Genomic DNA, 20493 nt, shown 5'->3' with positions numbered 1-20493 from the left:
ATAAAAACAAATAAAATAAAATGTTGCTCTTCAATTAAAAATAAAAAAAAAGAACTGTTCAGTCAGGCACTTCAGGATATGCTGTTATTGGAAAATAATCCAATCAAGACAACCGGCTGTTAATTATTTTTCTGATAACAATTTTCCAAAACAGCCCTAAGTGTATTTTTCCTAACTTATCAAATTAGATGAGGTGGAACAAGTATGGTGGTGATATGAAATGCTTCCGTTTGCATATCATGAATAGAAATCAATCAGTCAAGGTGTAGTAGAATTATAGCGGTTAGATTCTCCAGGACATGAGTGACACCTAGCTCCAGACCAGATCTCATACAAGGAAAAGGTAGTGTGAGTTAATAAGAGGAAGCTAAAGATGCAATACTGAATAGTAGAGCGAATACAGAGGCAGGAATAAATTATGACTGCTTGTGTCTTCATCCAGTCACAAAGCAAGAGTTTGGTCTGTCTTTCTCTGTCAAGATACAAGTCCCACTCCCGAGCTCCCAGTGTTCTGAGTTCCCAGTGTGACCACTTCTTCTTTCTGGACCTGCCTGATCCATCCAGATGCTCTACCCCTGGTTGGAGTCTCGTCGCTGCTGGGGATCAATCTGCGTGGACAACCTGTGACCCAGGTTACTGCTGTGGATGGAACCACTTGGAGACTTTCACCCTGTCTCTGAACTGCCGATGCATCAGTTAGCTTTCAGCAGGAAAGAATCAGTGCTAAGTCTATAATCAAGTCTGAAACTACACTGACCTATTAGTTCCTCAAGAACTCTTGGTTGCAGTTGAAGAAAGGAGTTATCAACATTGACATTATTTACTGTCCAGTGTCACCCAATTGAGGATGTGCCTTCCTGGTTCCGCTCAAGGTTTCTTCCTCATATCATCTCAGGGAGTTTTTCCTTGCCACCGTCACCTCAGGCTTGTTCATTAGGGATAAATGTTGGGATAACGTTTTATAATTTTTTTTCTACGTTTCAATACTTCTGTAAAGCTACTTTGAGACATTGTTAAAAGCTATACAAATAAATCATACTGAATTGAATAATTTAGTACTAATTCAATACGAATTCACATGTCAAGAGAGCAACATTTCTATTGGTGAGATATTTGGCATGCTACATGAAGGTACTACATGGTTAATGGTTAATGCTGGTATTAGCTACTTTCTATTCAGATTGGGGCTTGATCATCTGTCAAAACCTCCAGAGACACAATACCATATCCAACTCTGTGCACTCTCTGTCTAGGTTCCCTTCTAGGTTAGAAAATGTCACGTTCTTCATACGTGGCACTATACATACTGGCCCTCATTTTTTAAATTGTGTTTAAATGTATTTGTTGATAAAATCGCACCAAAAACATCATGAAAATGTACAAAATATTCATTAATGACAAGTTTTAAGGTTCTCATGTGTATACGATGATAAATTAGCATGTGTGCTAACAGCACAGCTGATTTAAATGTAGACACACCCACAAAACTCCATAAAAGGCAATGCTCACAGAGAGCTGAAAACTACCAAATGACAGCTAAATGGTAAAAGAGTGCTGACTTAATGGATCAAGAACTCTTCCTCTTTAAAAACTGTGTCATTTAACTGAATATCCAGTCCAAATAATTTATCTTAATTTTGGATTTTTTTTTTTTTTCAATTGCTTTGCTGAGTTTTACAAAATTTCATAAAATTTGCATTTGCAATTGAAATAAACTTGACTTTTTAAAAAAAAAAAAATTCTACAATTCTGTATATAAATCTGCAGTAACTCATAATTAATTATAAAGTTTGACACAGGTTTACTTCAATGTGTCTCTTTTTTTATTTTCTTTTAAAAATCATGGTTGGTAAAAAAATAAAATAAAAAATACAACATTTATTCTCCTAAAATATATTCCTTCACATCCAGGTTGATAAATGATGCAATGATAATCCATCCATCCACTGTCTTTACCCACTTTATTCCTAATTAGGGTCACAGGGATCTGCTGGAGACTATCCCAGCACACATTGGGGTACACCCTGGACAGGTCACCAGTCCATCACAGGGCCACACATATAGACAGACAACCACACACACTCACAGTCAACCTAACGTACATGTTTTTGGACTGTGGGAGGAAACCGGAGTACCCGGAGTAAACCCACGCAAGTACGGGGAGAACATGCAAACTCCACACAGAAAAGCCCCTATGCAATGATAATAAAGTGTAAAATAAATTTATGTCCTTGTTTGAATCCTATACATCTCACAATACACACCCACACACATAACCTCCTTTTCATAGCCTGTCTCATCTATTTATCTTATTCCTGTCTGTGCTTAACCTGTCCTCCTTTGACCCAGATGAGACCTGAGACACACCAAGCACTTATGACTAATACAATGTGACTCTCTGTGGGGCGCTGACAGTAATTGCTCAAGTCACCGCTCCATAAAAGATAGGTGTACATATTGAGGGAAGCACACATAGCCTGAAGCCTCCATTATTTCCTCTGATATTATCGCAGACGAGGCTGATGCGCTGATGTCACAGGCATGGAAGTGAGTAGAAAGGAAACGCTACATCTCAGCTGTATATGTTGGCTGATTTGCCGGTGTGGGCGCTTTTCCCCTCGGGGGCATGGAAGCAATACAGAGTGGCAGAAACTGGGGGCCTCTGTGAGAGAGACAGAGAGAGAGAGACGCAATTCAGAATGTTAGCAGACACAGCAGTCTCTGTCTCTTCCTGTCTGCTCCGATTACCTCCCCCCCACGCCGAGAAGAGACCTACAGCCGGGGTCGAAAAACAGTGAAGAGAATAACCTCACATACGTGCATTCAACAACATATAGGTCTGTTCTAACTGCATGTACTTATATTTAGCGATATTTATCCCTCTCTGTCTTATGCTAACTAGCTTACTCTCTGGTGCAATCTCAGCTGGAAAGAGAAACTGGAAGGAGATGATAATTAGAATTCTGAAGACACTAACCGCCTCGCCCTCATTTAGCAGAGTTCACACAGCACTGGAAAGGAGGCGACTGTTAGATTGCAATAGTAATGCCACATGGTTTTCAGTCTAATGATGATCACGAGAAGAAAACGAGCATCGATTTGAAAGTGAGACGATGCACACAGTCAAAACAAGATGTTGTCTCCACCTCATTCTTATTTAAATGTCCTTGTTAGATAGTAATGAAACACTTCATAACAGCCTTGCTTATAACAATGTAGTCCTGTTTTTATAACAATGTTATTCTATTTTGTCCTTTCCTGGACATTGTGTGTAATAATGGTGTTAGTGAGCCAAATATTGCCCATCATTTATCTGTCTTTATCAGTGTGCCAATCTTTTCAAATGTCAAACCTGCACACAAATTCCCACCGGATTTTTAGGAAATGTTTCCCTGTACTCAAATGTGTATGCTGATAAAAATCGGTCAGCCGTAAATGATCGAGTGCCTTCATGGTGCAGGTGGTGTACTTTTAGTGATGCAAACAAAACTCCAATAACGGCTAAAATCTTCTTAACAATAACAAAATGAAGAATAAATTGTAAAAGAGCACTTCTTAGGCATGGCATGATGTAGATCCAGTAATCCAATAATGCAGCATAGCCGCTGCACAGGATCAGCTATCATACACACACACACACACACTTCCAGTTTTTACTTTTGTTCTCGTTGAATGGCTAGTCGTTTCTGTCTTTCTTCATGTCTGCGTTATTGAAATTAATAATAGATTTGAAATTAAAACCATAAATTTGGTTTCATAATTGACTTTCACGTTACGTAAATTTACATAAACTCAGGAGCTTTGGTACAATCCTTTTGTTTCAGTACACACTAAAAGGATTCTCATGAATATCACATTTCTCTGTGTAAATAATCTTGTTTGATAAATGTCTTCTGAGGTGTGAGAGAGTGACCATTTCGGATACAGTGTGCAATGCTAAACCGGTGGCATAAGTTTTCCCTGACCTTTCAGCAACTTTAGCTTTGTCTCTAGTGAAAAATTAAATAATCAATCCTGTCTTCACTGATATTAAATACATCTCGACTACTTGATATATTCTCAGATCAAGGTGAACCCGACCCAGGAAAACGTTCAAAGAGCAGCATCAGTTTAACATGGCTGATGCTGGCTTGGCAATAAATGACCGCTGATGTCTTTGGGTGCACTGTGTAAAATGATTATCATCATAAATCAGCCACTGAGAAATCAGATTATTGTTCACCGTGCTTGTTTCCACGGCTAAATTAGGTTAAACCACATCAAGCAGTCCTGGCGATATCTGTTTTTTTTTTGTGCTTTATTAAGTGGAATAACATTCCACTGGTTTGCCTCACGGAGCAGAAGGTGTGGCTTCTTGACACTTCATATGAGATTCACAAAAGAATCACGTCTCCTTGAACGAGTCTTTTAACTGAGTTGATCAGGCGAATAGATTCACATGAACGAATGAATCAAAACTTTTGTAAAAGATGACTCCTTCTTACATGATTTACACCAGCCAGGCATATCATTATGACCACCTGCCTAATATTGTGTCAGTCCCCCTTTTGCTGCCGAAACAGCAAAATGCACTGTGTATTCTGACACCTTTCTATCAGAACCAGCATTAACTTCTTCAGAAATCTAAGCAACAGTAGCTCGTCTGTTGGATCGGATCACACGGAGCCAGTCGCTCCACCACCACTGTTCCTTCCTTGGACACTTTTAATAGATACTGACCACTGCAGACCAGGAACACCCCACAAGAGCTGCAGTTTTGGAGATGCTCTGATCCAGTGGTCTAGCCATCACAATGTGGCCCTTCGTCAAACTCGCTCACATCCTTACACTTGTCCATTTTTCCTGCTTCTAACATCAATTTTGAGGACAAAATGTTCACTTGCTGTCTAATATATCCCACCCACTAACAGGTGCCATGATGAGGAGATAATCAGCGTTATTCACGTCACCGCTCAGTGCTCAGAGTGTTATGGCTGATCGGTGTATTATTTAACGATTTCACATTGCGCTAATGATTGCCATTTGAAAGCCATTTTTATCACCTGAGGTCACGTGCACATAATGAAATCTAGTCGTGTAGTCATCTATTTGTGAATGTCACATAAGCATCCACTGATATTTAATTAATGTATTATATCCAAAACAATATGTTGGTTCAATCCCACAATGCAATACATTGTTTGTTTCCAGAGCAGATTAACTGATTACTTACACTGTGAATTGTACTGCTAATACTCTGTAACGGGAACTTATTTGTTATAGGATGTTATACAGACATCAATATATTAATAGTGTAAATCATAAACCCATGACTGTAGCACTTAAATCCCAAATTTTACTGAGCTGTATACAGAAAGATCTATGATTCTTTAGTGATGTTTTATTTGTGTGGCTATGCAGCCAAAACTGCATGTGTCGAAGACAGGAAAGCATAGGAAGTCCAATCTGGTGAGTCTGTACACACTGTACCCACTCTGATTCCTGTTGGCTGACTTGAGTGATTTTTTAAGGTGCTTTTCAGCTGACTACAACTGTAAAGAGTGATTATTTGAGTTACTGTAGCCTTTCTATCAGTTCAAACCAGTCTGGTCATTCTCCTTTGACCACTCTCATGAACAAGGGGTTTCACTGTTGTCAAACTATTGTATGTGAGTTATTATTATTATTATTATTATTATTTATTTTTTTTTTTTTATTATTTTTTTTTTTTATCTGTATGTGTATGATATTATGCACTGTACTCCTCCCAGGTGATTAACTTTTGGATAACTGAATGAATTTGCAAGTGAAAGAGTGTTCCTAATAAAGTGGACGGTGGTTGGGGAAAAAATGGAACATGTCTATCACAGTCGTGATCTTTATATAAGACTGTTCTGACGGGGATTTAGACCGAGCTGCTGTCAGACAATGAGACTGAACGGGTTGAAGGAGTTTGTTTGAAAGAATCGAATCAGCAAAGTGACTCGTCAATGATTATTACTACCCGAGCGCGCGCACTTCACCAACGAGGGGTGGAAAGGGAGCACGAGAGCGCAGAAGAGCATCGTTTTCGTACCTTGGTGAGAAGTTTGCTACCACCCAACGCTCGGCTTGAACCATTTCTTTTTTGTTTCTTTGTTTGTTTAACAAAAAGATTCCAGGATGCTCGGGATGAACGCGCGTTACAGGATCCGCACGTGCGCTTGCCTGTGCTGATCTGATCCCCGTTGCGCGCGGGCTGTGAGCTTGGGGACGCGCTCTATTGAGTCGCTCCATACCAGTTTAAAAAGAAAAACTTTTTTTTTTTTGAACATTCGTTTATTTTTTAACTTTTTTACATTTTAACGCCAAAGACTGAGGGCTTTTCTGAGGATTAGGAATCAGGCTCAGCACGTGCGCTCGCCCTGCGTTCGTGGTTAGGAGCGCGCGAATGTTGACGCCAGCGCGTGCCGGATGAGCATGAATCCGCTGCCATGGCTCGCTGTGATCGCGGCGTTCAGACTCTTCTCACGGCTCTGGGCGCGTTCGCCGCCTTCAGTCTCATGACGGTGGCCATTGGCACGGACTACTGGCTCTACTCGCGCGCCTATGTGTGTAACGCCACCAACAGCAGCGCGGACGAAGCGGAAAACCTGCTGCAGCCCAAAAAGACCAAAGGAGACCTGACACACTCTGGCCTCTGGAGGATCTGCTGTATTGAAGGTAACACTGGATTTTGAATACACTTATTTGAATTGGGGATTCCTGATGTTTTAATAAAAAAATTCCAAGTCCAGCATTCCAAAAGAATTCCCATTATTAGGATCTGCCTAGGTTCTGTCTAGGTCTGAATCTACACCACACCTAATGAAAGAAAGCGAACACACACACCATACATTCATTCATCTAGTCAGTAACCACTTGATACTGGTCAATGGATCTGGAGTCCCAGAAACACTCAATGTGAGAAGGGAATACACCCAGGATAGGACACCAGTCCATCACATGCCACTATGCACACATACACACACATGCACACACACTTAGGCAATCTACCTGAATGTTTTTAGGAAGTGGGAGGAACCCAGACAGCCTGGAAACTCAGAGACTGTAACTCGAGCACAGGATTGAACCGGCTCCCTGGAGCTGTACAACAGCAGCACTGCCCTCTGCATCCTCTCCAAACACAGACAGAATTCAGTAGGATCAAACATCGCTTGGTTTTATATAGCTCTACAAGGCTCTTCTTGTTATTGAGCAAACTCCCTTTTTAATAAATAACTAATAACTGATATAACTCATTATAGAAATATATTTTTAAGTCTATTAAGACCACATTATTATGATTTTATTTTTTGGAAAAGTGTACTTTGTAGTGTTTGCTAAAGTTACATTTTTATATTCACAATAGCTGTTTTTAAGTAATGCATTTTACATTAAAAGATTGGTAATCACTAAGATTTCTCAGATTTTGTCTCCTTTGGATAAGTAGATAGAGCTGAATAAGATTCTAAATAATTTTCCCCTCCATGAGCACAAAGCAGTGGTTTAAATAGATTTAATTCAATTAAAATTTAATTCAATTCGATTTAGATTTATATGTTAACCATAGGTACAGATGTAGACTGATCCCCAATGATCAAGCCAGAGGTAACAGTGTCAGTTTAAAAGTTAGTCGGCTAATTATAGTTAGTGTTAGCAAGGATTGTCATGATTTCACTTTCAAGAGTACTATATACACGTACTATAGTACTATATTACTATACTATATATAGTACTATATAAGTCTGTCTCGTAATGATGTAAGAGAATGGCTACAAGTGCATGTGGATCCTTCTTCACAGTAAGCTCTTATGAGCATCAGGTTGTGGAATTAGCATGTTAGTTAGGGGCGGGGTAAAAGGTTTTAAGGGAGTGGTCTATAAAATGACATCGATTCTGGATCATATTTCCTCAGCCATGTAACTCTTCTGTCCTGAAGTCATGGCTTAAATCATCATTTTTGAAAATTCTTGTTTTATATTTAAAAAAAAAAAAAATTGATTATTTATTATTAGTAAGAAAAAAATTATTTTTTAAAAAAGTTTTATTTTAAAGCCATATAGCTATTTTATAAAACATATTTAAAAAATATTACATCATTAAGCACTTTATTTCTTTCTAAAAGTTTGATCATTTTTAATGGTCATGTTCTTTGACATTAGCTACACTGAAGATTTTCTAACGTTCCACGAATTTTACGCATCAAAAGACCGGCAAGTCTGACAGACCACTGCCAGTATGACTTTGTACACATACATTAAAACTTAAGCTGATTAAAATTTTCTTTTCCAGTTAGTTTGTCATTCTGAAAGTCTCAGAGAGCTTGACCAGAGTTTCTCATGGTCAGTATTCACCCTGCATGACATTTCTGAGAACTTTTGTCTAAATATTACACTAAAAATATCCCCCACTTTCTTGTGATTGACCAAAATACCAGACAGAACGTTATAATATTGAATATTTAATATAGAATATCTTGTGTATAGCTGTAAACATCACTCAGTCTTCTACACTCATTGGTCCAGTCTCTTTGTAGATATACAGTTATTATCTGTAGTTCATCTCACTCAGCACACTTCACTCGAATGGACTCCAGAGTACCACCAGTGACCTGAAACACTGCTGACCTGAAACACAGCTGACCTGAAACACCACTGACCTGAAACACCACTGACCTGAAACACCACTGACCTTATAAATATGATGGTCTTTGGCATTTGGGTTTATGGCCAGAATTGTTCTTTTTCTACCTAAGACATACTTTGGTGCCAACTTTCAGAAACCATAAAAAATTTCACCAGACCAACCTTTTATGTACTTTTAAATCATCCTGCAGCGATCATGTTGGATAAACAATCCACCACATTCCACTATAGTTCAACAAACACCATAGTAAAACAGTTAGTCTGTCTAAATAGATCTATAAGCTTCTAAATCACTGTGATTTCCTCATAAGGCGAATGTCAGGCTTTGATTAATGGAGATAATGAATTGCTATGTAGTTTTGTTTTGTTTTTTAGGAGTAACCAGATTTTGAAATGATAAAACTTTAATTATAGAAAAACATTTCATGCTAAAGAATATCTGTAAAACCTTTTTTTTTTAATTATTTGACCATATGCATTTATTCCTTGAAAATCTGTAGGTACCTCATGCTTTTTTGGAAACATCACTTTGTTTTTATGTCGTTTTCTGTCCACTGATTTCTGGGGTAGAGAGAACCAATGAAATGTACATAGCAACAGCTGGCTCAATATTTTATATATTTTTTAAACAGAACACCTGTACACTTGGTGTAATTGATAAAATGGAAGTAAGTGTAGGTACGAGGTGGGTGTACCTAATAAAATATCAACCTGAATATCCGTACTACAATATAGTACACTTTTCTAAAATACTACTGTAATAGTGTTATTATGCTATTTTTAATTTGATTTAATTTGATTAAAAGAACAACAACAACAACAACAACAACAATAATAATAATAATAATGATGATGATGATGATGATGATGATGATAATAATAATAATAATAATAATAATAATAATGATAACATACATTATTATTATTTATTTTATTTTTTTATTGCTATTATTTGGACAGTGTATTAATTATTACTGAGTTTTCACAGACATAAAAAGTGCACCTCAAAGGTTAAGCAGCCCCACCACCACCCCATCCCACCCCCTCCAACTTTCTTGTAGTTGATGCTGTTGCCCAGCAACCACAGGTCTCCTATTGCTATGGAAACCCCCCTAGAGTGCAGACAGGGGTTGCTATAAACTCGACAGTTGTTCATTAACTGACGCAACAGTTTGTTAACTGACATAACAGTAGGACTGTGCGCTCACTCTAATGACACTCTAATGACTCACTACTTTATTTTTTCATGGCTGCTTCGGTGCTCGTATTCCCGAAGGAACGCCAGCGCCTCTCCTTCAGACTCCATGAATGAATTATTAGAATCCGGCAGTCATGTGGTTCACCGTGGTGAACTGGTGTAAAGGAGATACCGGCTTTCACACATGCATGGGTTTTAATTAATAATTCATCTGGATGAATTTAAATTGAACTGAGCGTGCGCTTACAAACAGTTTCCTTTACAGTTCATTACTCTCTTTTTTTAACACACACACACACACGATACCACACGACCCGTGTTGAGTTTACTCTCTAATCTGATGATCTCTGCTTTAATACAGTAAAGTCTCAGTGTGTGTGGGTGACCCATGGGTGTGTCAGTAAAAAAGTTTTTCAACCGCAAGAAATCTCTAAATGTTCTGCTGTGTGTTGTGATCATCTTGACTAATCCGTGACATTCTGAATGAGAGCTCTGTGTGTTTGGATGAATCACGGCATGCGCACAATCTGGGCAGTCAAAATAGCTCTGGTCAGTATACGATATCATATTTCGTTACTCTCAAGAACTTTTACAGCAGTTAATGTGATCTTTAGACATCTCAGTAATGATACAAAAACGAATAAATGTTCCTCAGTGATGGATTTATCAAAACTTTATGTAGGTGTTCAAGCCTAAACATTTACGGATGAAAAAGAGATAAAATTTGAGCTGGTGTTACGTAAGTGATAACGTTCAAGAACATTAAACGTAACTATAAATAAACTTCGAATTCAGATTTCAGGCTGGTAACAGTATCGACTATATCATTTTTCCGATACCTGCAGGCCACATTTCTGATCTCCCTTGCATATGACTTTTGGATTGCGTTCTAAACGAAAGGTCACATGACCAGATATGCAAACTGATGATAAGCGTGTGCAGGCAGTGAGCCATTTTGTGAGCCAAATATGGAATTTTCTATCCAGCTCTTTTAAATGTTGAAAACAATCATGGACAGATGGAGTTTTTTTATACAAAAACATGATCGAATGGCACTCATTTCAAACATCATGTCTATATATAAAATACTGTTGTTTTTTGACCCTTTTGGCTTTCCATATATACGAAACACTGTGGCTACTGTTATCACTCTCACTAATCGGTTCTTTTTTGTGTCACGATTACTCAACGAGCGTTGATGATGAGGCTCAATCAGAGCTCCGTATGCATTTCTTTCTCACGAATTTTCTGGAACTGGACCGAAACACGGCTAATATGAGATTAAATGTCACATCTGTAAGGTCAGATTTGCCCTTTAATAATAGGGTGTGCAATACGAATTCCTTGACAACACCCTATTATTGCTGTCTATTTTTAAAGTGTGGGAAAAGACAGTCTGTGTGTTTCCTGCTTTAATAACAGCAGAGCCTCAGATCCAGGATATTATAGGGGAAACAGATGAAAGCCGCTCCATCTTTACCTGAGTTATCAGCGTGGAAGCCGGATTTAATAACGCTGGCATGATATGAGAGAGAATCGGCAAAGTTCTAACAGCTTTCAAGTATTAACTGCTTATTGTTTGACATTAACATACACACATACACACACTAATGCTCATACAAATCCTGCCTCAAACTCCACACACACACATAAACACAGACTACATAGACTCAGACTCTAACACAGAGCAGTGAGGGTACCTTATTCGACTCCAGGAGTGTCAGATCTTTCACATTTTTGGTTTTGTGTCATCATTCTCACCTTCTTTAGCACACTATATTCACGCAAATGTTGTTTTATCCAATCTAAGTGCCTCTTAAGTGAGAGCTGAGCAGTTGACTCAACATTTTGTTGACAAAAGTAGAATGAAATAAAACTTAATTAGAAAACCTAAATAAAAAAATAATAATAGGCAGTATGTGCAACATGGGAGTGGCCCTGATGGGAGTGGTCCTGATGGGGGTGGTCTTTTTTCAGGCCTCCTCCTCCAATCACAGGGCCATTGAGGTCGCTCAGTGAGTTCCTACAACCTTCGCAGTCACCAAAACTCACCCTAGATGAACACCAATAGGAGATTTTGGATCGAAGTTACCATAACCTACCACATAAAGTAATGATATATATATATATATATATATATATATATATATATATATATATATATATATATATATATATATATATATATATATGTATATATAGGAATAATAGTGTTTATCACTTCCAGAGGCTGTAAATTCATTTCTAAGCTATTTTTGAGGCTTGTTGTGGCCAAAATCTTACTAAAACACTATATTTGACTTTAATAAGTCGCCCCAGCACTGTCACTTCTCTAATGGCCTAGAACATAACATATAAACAGGAAGCAGGCCATATGTACAGCACTGAATGGAAAGCTAAGTGAACTGAAGCATTAAATGGACTTGAATGCATTATAGAAAACACATCATGGAGCTAAAATGGCAAACACAGCATTTAAAATATTCAGGAAGTTTAGGATTGCTGCGACATGATAGCTGCATTAAGCACATTCGGAGGGCTCGGCTTTACGTGCGAGGTTTTGCTGTCACTGTGTGGTGTTTGATTAAAGTCATTATGTATACAGTATATAATAAAACACACAAATGTACAAACACACAGTATGTGTACATGTTGAATTCATGTTATTATGCCACTATGATGCCATGAAGGTTAAAAACAATGACTTCCCAGAAAATTGACAGTGGCTCATTCTTCAAACGAGCTCAAACTGGTCAATTTCAAATGTCCCCCAGGTAGCACTGCTGTGGTTTTACAGGAAGGACCGGTGTGTTATCTGGTTTAATGCTTACATTTAAATATACCATACATCTGTGGAAACAAATGGAGCTGTGCTTTCTCTCACATGTATGTACACAGATCTTTTTCAGCCAAAAAAGTTCTCTCCTGACTGCTAAGAACCGGAATAACCGAAGAACAATGTCCAGACTGGTTTGAGCTTGCATGGACTTGCAACTGAAACTCATGCGGAGCTGAAAAGCACAATACATGACCACTGAAGACTCAGATTTGTGTTTTTGGGCCGACAGGGGTGGAAAGAGATGGTGCTTTTGTGCTGCTGTAGTAGCGTGTTCCGGAGGAAGAGGTAGCTCAGGGGTTATGGTGCTGGACTAATCAGTGCGGATTGTGAGATTGAATCCCAGGTCTACCAAGCTGGGCCCTTGAGCAAGGTCCTTATCCCTCAGTTGTAATAAAAAATTATATAAATGTCAGTCGCACTGGATAAGGGTGTCTGCCAAAATCTGTTTATTTCTCAAATATACATTACAGCACAGGAAAATTCTTTCTTTGCATATCTCATCCTTGGAGGGTTGGGGTCAGAGCACAGGGTCAGCCATAATGCAGTGCCCTTGGAGCGGGGGTTGAGGGCCTTGCTCAGGGGCTCAACAGTGGCAGCTTGGTGGTGCTGGGTCTTGAACCCCAATCTTCCAGTCAACAACCCTGAGCTAACACCACAAACTACACAAAATGTAAATGTGAGATGCTTTTCTGCTCAGCACCACTGAGAGTGGCTATAGAATTCCTGCCAGCTTGACTCAGTCCTTTCTAACCTGTTGACACAAAAATTTGTGTTTTTAACTGTAGCACTGCTGTGCACAGGATGTTAAAATACAATATGTGGAGCCCACACCCCAATCAGGACACCCCCCCAACACACACACAACCACCACATTATGTAGTGTTACAACCTGGAATTGAAATTTTGATTTATTTAATTGATTTTCTGACTCTGTAAGTGTCTATGACTCTAGAACTTTCCATTGTGTGATTGGTTTGTGGGGTTTGTTTGTTTTGTTGGGGTTAAAGGGTGGTGGGGGGTTACAGTATGGTATGCAGTAGGGTTGGGATGGTAAGAAAATGGGGCTGATAGGGAGACTATTGGGTACTTTATACATCACTGCTGACTCACAACCACTGCCTCTGATTGCTGCTGTATGTGACTCACAGGAATCAACAAAGGAAGCTGTTACCGGATCAATCACTTCCCTGAGGATAATGACTACGATACAGACAGCTCTGAGTACATCCTGCGTAAGTCTGCCCTTCTTCCCCTTCATAGTATTTCTCTTTCACATGCACATATCAATGAATGAGCTTCTTTTCATACTAGACGTGGATAAAAAGCAAATCCATTGCCCATTGTGATGACGGGATGTTATGTTAGTTTATTCATCATAAACTGTTGGGTGTACTGGACACTCTTTATACTATGTATGACCCGGTATGAAAGCTAATAGGACAGATTTCTATATAATGTAAAAAGGGTAATGACTTTAACTTAAACCTTACAGTTATATTGAGCTGGTAGTCACCTTCTTAACCCTCTTTCTTTCTTTCTTTTTTTTTCATGGAGACTAAATACAGTAAACTAACTATGTAGCTTGGAAGCTGACAAAAGTATATAAATATGAATTTTTGGATATTTAAAACATAAACTCTTTCAATTAAAAATACTTCATGAATGCTAATTACATTGATTTTATTTATATTGAATTGCTAGGGGTGAGATTTGCATTTAAACACTTAATATCAATTTAAATTTAGATTTCATTTTTAATTAAAAACCATTTTTTTAGCAGATTTGATTTAAAAACCTAAATACAAATCCCTAAAAATTCTCCAGGAATTCCAAACAATGCATGTGTACAAGAAACGCCTTGACTGCTGTGACTTATTCCATCCATCCATTGTCTATACCCGCTTTATTCCTAATTAGGGTCACAGGGATCTGCTGGACATTCCAGCACACATTGGGCAAAAGGCAGGGGTACACCCTGGATAGGTCGCCAGTCCATCACAGGGCCACAAATATAGACAGACAGCCACTTACACTCACTCCTATGGGCAATTTAGAATTACCAATCAACCTAATGTACATGTTTTTGGGCTGCGGGAGGAAACCAAAGTAAACCCACACAGGCAGAACATGCAAACTCCACACAGAAAGGCCCCTGCCTGTTCGAACCCGGGACCTTCATAGTGTAAGGTAACAGTGCTAACCACTAAGCCACTGTGACTTATTCATGCTATGTAATAAATAGATAGATAGATAGATAGATAGATAGATAGATAGATAGATAGATAGATAGATAGATAGATAGATAGATAGATAGATAGATAGATAGATAGATAGATAGATAGATAGATAGATAGATAGATAGATAGATAGATAAGTAAATAAATAATTAAATATGGGGCAGATGATGAATTCGATCACTGATGGGTTCGGCATTTCATTATTTTTTAGCTTGCACAGTACTTATTTTATGACCTTAGCTATACACTTTGCAAAGTGTTTCCCAGGTTTTATTTACCTGGTTTTGCCTGAAATGACTCTTAATAAATATCCTTTTTAATGTGATATATGATCATTAAATCATTATAAATTCATTTGAACTCATTTGACCTTTACTGACCACGTCTTACCTGTTTAACACAGCTTGATGTTTATTGTCAGGACCATAAAGTGCTTTAAGCATCAATATACAATGAAATTCTTGTGCTATGATTTTCCACTGCTTCTCAAATTGCAAAAAATTATATGTGAAGTACAAAAAGTAGCAAAGTGTAAACGTAACAAATCGTGCAACAGCAATGTAAAGTAAAAAATAATAGTATACTGCATTTTACGTATCAATAATAGACTTGTTGCCTGAAATTACCATATAACATAAATCTAATATAATCAATGGCAGTTTTACCATGAAACTGATCCCTGATTGTTCCAGCACATCCATGTAAAATCTCCTTTTAAGGAAAACTGAAATGACCCACACACCTGCAGAATGCTGAGGGTTTGGGTTCGGCTTTACACTCACATTACGATTCCACTATGATGCCTTAAGTGTTAAAAAAATGACTTCCCAGAAAACTGTCAGTGATTCATTCATCAAACAAGCTCAAACTGGTCAATTCCAAATGTTCCCCATGAATCACTGCTGTGGTTTTACAGGAAGGACAGGTGTGTTATCTGGTTTGATAACGCTTTTCTGCTCAGCACCATTAGAATTCCTGTAAGCTTGACCCAGTCTGGTCATTATCCTCTAACCTCTTTGACACAAATGTTTCTAACTGTAGAACCCTTGTGCAAAAAATGCAATATGTGGACCCCGCACCTCAATCAGACCCCCCTCACCCACCTACAGCCTCCCCACCCCAGGCCACCCCAAACACTCCCCAAACATTGTGTAGTATTACAACCTAGAATTGAAATTTTGATTTCATTTAATTGACCTTATGACTCTAGGGAAAATTGCCCTTTCCATTGAAGTGTGTGTGTGTGTGATGGGGGGCAGTATGGTTGGGGCGGTAAGAAATGGGGCAGATAGGGTGACTATTGGGTACTTTATACATCACTGTTGACTATTTCAAAATATTTACTATTGAAATCTCCTGTTTATTTCAGTTATTAGTAAAACAATATAGATGGAAAATGAGTCTTCCTACAGAAGGCCTTCCCTCCTAATGGTAGCTGGGAACATGAAATAGAAAGCTGTAAATGGTTTTAAACATTATTTTAATGTCAACTACTAAGTTAGGATTCCTGCCTCTTACATAATAAGATATCTGACTGTCCTGGATGAAACGTAGTCAAAAAGTGAAGCAGTGCGAGCTCTAACATGAGTGTTTGCTGTTTGTATAGGGATTGTGCGAGCATCCAGCCTTTTCCCCATCCTGAGCACTATCCTGCTGCTGCTGGGAGGAGTGTGTGTGGCTGTAGGACGAGCTTACAGCGGCAGGAACAACATCCTCCTTAGTGCTGGCATCTTGTTTGTTGCTGCAGGTAAAGATTGGGTCTGTGGTGGCTTTGTGTCAGAAACATCACCAAAGTCAGCCTTAAACTCCAAGATTTTTAGATAAATAGTATGTGGAACAGTGTATGATCTGACATAAAGAACAAGTTATCACACCTGTAAAAGATTTTATGTTAAAGAATGCTATAATCAGAGGGTCTAATGCTTTTTCTTTAATGACAATATACAATCTTTTACCAGGTCTGAGCAACATCATAGGCATCATTGTGTACATCTCGAGCAACGTCGGCGACCCCAGCGACAAGAAAGGCGAAGACAAGAAGAACCAGTACAGCTACGGTTGGTCCTTCTACTCTGGCGCGCTGTCGTTCATCGTGGCCGAAGCCATCGGCGTGCTTGCTGTCAACATCTACATTGAGAGAAACAAGGAAGTACACGTCAAACGTCGCAACTTCCTGAAAACTGGCCCGTCGTCCTCCTCACCATACATGCGAATTCCAAGTTACCGCCAGCGCCGACGGCGCTCTCGGTCCAGCTCGCATTCCACGGAGCCGTCTCGAGACAACTCGCCCGTCGGGAGGAAGATGGCGGCGTCCGCTCTCCCTCTAGGTGAGATCTCCATGTACACTCTAGGTCGAGAACACCCACTGAGGTCAGGAGGCGCGCTCGGACCCTACCCAGAACCACCCAACTTTCTGCAAGTTCACAACTGCTTCGCCAAAGGCACAAAAGACGGCGTTAACCGCAGGACCACGCCCGTTTAAGCAACACATGTCGGCTTCAAGATGGCTGATCGTCAAGGAGGAAGTTTCAGCAGAGAAATTAACAAAGAAATGTTGATTTAAGGGAGCGAGGGTTCGTTAGCACACGTTTTAAAACTATCTAATAAACGTTGTAGCATTTTCTGAGCCATGTCCCTGGCTCTGAGTTTCATACTGTATATCCATATGCACAGTCTGCAGTCCAAGTAGCAATATTTCAGTGCACCGAATATTGAAATATTGAACTATTATCTCAATTGTTTGAGTATTTTCATGTTTTCTTTGTGCTGGTGTCTTTGACACTCAAGACCAGTGGACACTGGACATGCCGTCACTTGTAGCTTAACATTACAGATCATAGCCCATTCTCATTCAAATCCATTTTTTAAAAATGGGGTGGATTTTTCAATCCACCCCAGCAGCATTAGGGATTAGAGGCATTGTGCTTGCATACTAATAGTCTCTTCCTATCTATTTTTTTTTCCACCCACGTTCAGGGGTTTAGTGTAAACTCCACAGAAAGCCAGTAAAATCTTAAAACCACACTTTCTATACACTGTGTATTTGAATTAAGATCACAATCTACAAAGATGTCGTGATTATGCAACTTGTAGTTGCGAAGCATTCGTACGCTATGATACTCATTTCACATCACCATCGAAAAACAAAATAAACACACATGTACATGTTGTTTGGAGTCCTGCTGTATCATGCCACGTTTCTTAGGTGAACAGCTTTTTAATTTACAGCATGGGCAAAAAAAAGGGGGGAGAGCAAACAAGACTTAGCAACCTATGCTCTTCTTCACCTTCTTTTGCTTTTTGGGTGCTTTATATCCAGTGTATTGTATTTGCACCCTTTGCAATACAGTTTGCAAAAAAGAAAAAGGAAAATAAAGTAGCTATGCACCTACTGTAGTGGAGTCTGGAGCAGAATCTGTTCTAAGGAAGAAGCTGACGGACAAATATACAGGAAATTAAAAAGGTAATCTGAGCAATTGAGAAGGTGGGAGTTCACCCGGCTAGGCTGAGAGGGGTGTGGCTAAGAAGGGCCATGGCTGAGAGGAGGTGTGGTTAAAAGGGGCAAACTAGGCATGTTCCTTTAATTATTAAACATTAATCAAATAGTCTGATATCTCTCTCAAAACAAAACATACAAGAAATGTAAATTCATCTACTCATTATGGATAATCCTGAAACTGCCAAAATATGTTTAAAAAAATGTACAGTATGCACATTCTCCTGCCTGTCCTTTGCTGAGACGTGTCCAGCGTGGATTGTCCTGACATGACGATAATTTGATGTGACTCTTACACAATGCATCTTTTGAGAATTTAGCCTGAGACACCATGGGAAAAAAAAGGAACGCTCGAAAGGTGCTTATTCAGTACATGAACTCGTCTGGCTCAAGTCTGGTCCTCGTCCTCTTTTAGGAGATTTTATAGCTAGTGAAGAAGCCATTTTGTACAACCACACTTTCGAACCACTGCCATTTTGTTTACTTCTGATGTTTACATTTCGACGACTCTGCCGACGTGAACGAGTTCTGTCTTATACATTCCTTTATATCTAAAGACTAAAGAAAGAAAAAAATCGTCGTCATATAGTCAATTCTGTGGATGTTTAAAGGAGTTTTTCGCTCAGGGAAGTTTCATAGTAATTGGCTGCGACCTAGAAATATAACACGTCATCCTTTACATTGGACCAAACTCACAGCACTGTTGATCTATGAATCTATGCGTCGTCGTCTCTGAACTGCCGTTTTGTGTTGGGACACAAGTGTCAGGACATATGGTCTAACACGTGGCTAATTTGCTCCTGCCGTGTCGTCGGTGGCTTATATATCTTGACACTCCATGCTAGAAAGGAGCATTTGACTAATGAAGCAAGCCTGATTGCCTTATAACACAGAGTCCATTCAGCAGCACCACAGAACGCATTAGAGCATCCACGGGGTGGCGAATTAATGTACTACAGTGCTGAAAACATGACAACGAGTCTACTGCAGCATTCCCAAACACTCAAAGATGTTTGCCAGGATCTCTAGGAACAATGAAATGTGGGTAATTAAAAAAAAAAAAGTAATAACGGTCTGGTGGCAGTCGAGACTTACAGATGATAACTTTCCAGACAGAGGATGCCACCGTGATGTTATAACTGCCAAGAAGTCGATTTGCTATAATGTTATTGCTGTGATCAATCAAACATGGACAGTTGTTGTTTCTCTGTGGACGCTGTGAAATTGTCTCATATCATAATGGCATTACCGGAGGAAATATCTTTCTATTCCCAACAGTTATTGTCATGGCAACAGTTAATAAACACTAAGTCAATTCTCCTATGATTCTGAAGTAGTCTACATTTCTCTAGAGACCCAGCGAAGACAAGAACCTTCTAGTTGGTTAGTTTTCCCATAAACTACTAAACTACCTTTTAATAACTGTGTAACAGCAACCGTAAAAAAAAAAAAAAAAAAAAAAAAAAAGAGAGAGAGACACGGTCATGCATACTTGTGATTTAGCACAGCGCTTTCTGTTAATCGATAACACGTTTATAGTGCATAATATTTTTTGTGGAAGATTCGCTCTGTGCATTATGATGTAATTTTGTCTGCTTTTTTCCTGACTGTAGTCAACGTAAATAAAAACGAAGACGTTAATGTTGTGCTTGTACTCGCTGATCATCACTTCATCACCAGATTCCCCGAAGAATAAGTCTGTATTAAAAACAATAAATGTGCAAATTGGAACTGTTTCACTTCGTACATGCTTCCTTACGTACTTACCTCGGTCTGATGCTTGTTTGACATGATTTCATAATGAAACATGGTTTTTAAGTGAGTGTGTGATGATTTAAGTACAATACAAAACTGGTAGATATGAGCCGTGCTTACTTCCAGTACGAAGCTAAAGAAGGAAACGCCATTTGTACACCATTTTATATTTAATAACATTCATTTTTGGCTGCTAGTCACCAGAAGGTTGTGAAGTAATTTCTTTTGAGCATTTGGTCTCAGTTGTAAAGTACATAGACAAAAATTTTTCCTAAATATCAATACAGCAAATATATTCAGACCTCGTCTGAATATGCCATCAC

The 20493-nt window shown here is 38.9% G+C and overlaps 1 protein-coding gene across 1 annotated transcript; it reads left to right on the top strand.

Moving 5' to 3' along the window:
- The first annotated feature begins 5983 nt into the window (after positions 1–5983).
- On the top strand, positions 5984–20131 carry cacng4a (calcium channel, voltage-dependent, gamma subunit 4a). The gene is made up of 4 exons (XM_058402238.1): positions 5984–6681; positions 13831–13914; positions 16526–16666; positions 16878–20131. The coding sequence occupies exons 1-4, from the start codon at positions 6453–6455 to the stop codon at positions 17399–17401; spliced, it is 978 nt and encodes a 325-aa protein (XP_058258221.1). The 5' UTR covers positions 5984–6452; the 3' UTR covers positions 17402–20131.
- Positions 20132–20493: the final 362 nt, after the last annotated feature.

Source organism: Hemibagrus wyckioides, linkage group LG11, assembly GCF_019097595.1.
Source record: "Hemibagrus wyckioides isolate EC202008001 linkage group LG11, SWU_Hwy_1.0, whole genome shotgun sequence".
In the NCBI taxonomy this organism is placed as follows: Eukaryota; Metazoa; Chordata; class Actinopteri; order Siluriformes; family Bagridae; genus Hemibagrus; species Hemibagrus wyckioides.
Note: the sequence above shows the minus strand (reverse complement) of the source record. Positions and strands in the feature narration are given on the sequence as shown.

Excerpts from the sequence above, each read along its gene's own strand:
- cacng4a (XM_058402238.1), top strand. The coding sequence starts at position 6,453 with ATGGCTCGCTGTGATCGCGGCGTTCAGACTCTTCTCACGGCTCTGGGC. Across the intron at positions 6,682-13,830 it reads GAGGATCTGCTGTATTGAAG|GAATCAACAAAGGAAGCTGT; the intron begins GTAACACTGGAT and ends TGTGACTCACAG. Across the intron at positions 13,915-16,525 it reads CAGCTCTGAGTACATCCTGC|GGATTGTGCGAGCATCCAGC; the intron begins GTAAGTCTGCCC and ends CTGTTTGTATAG.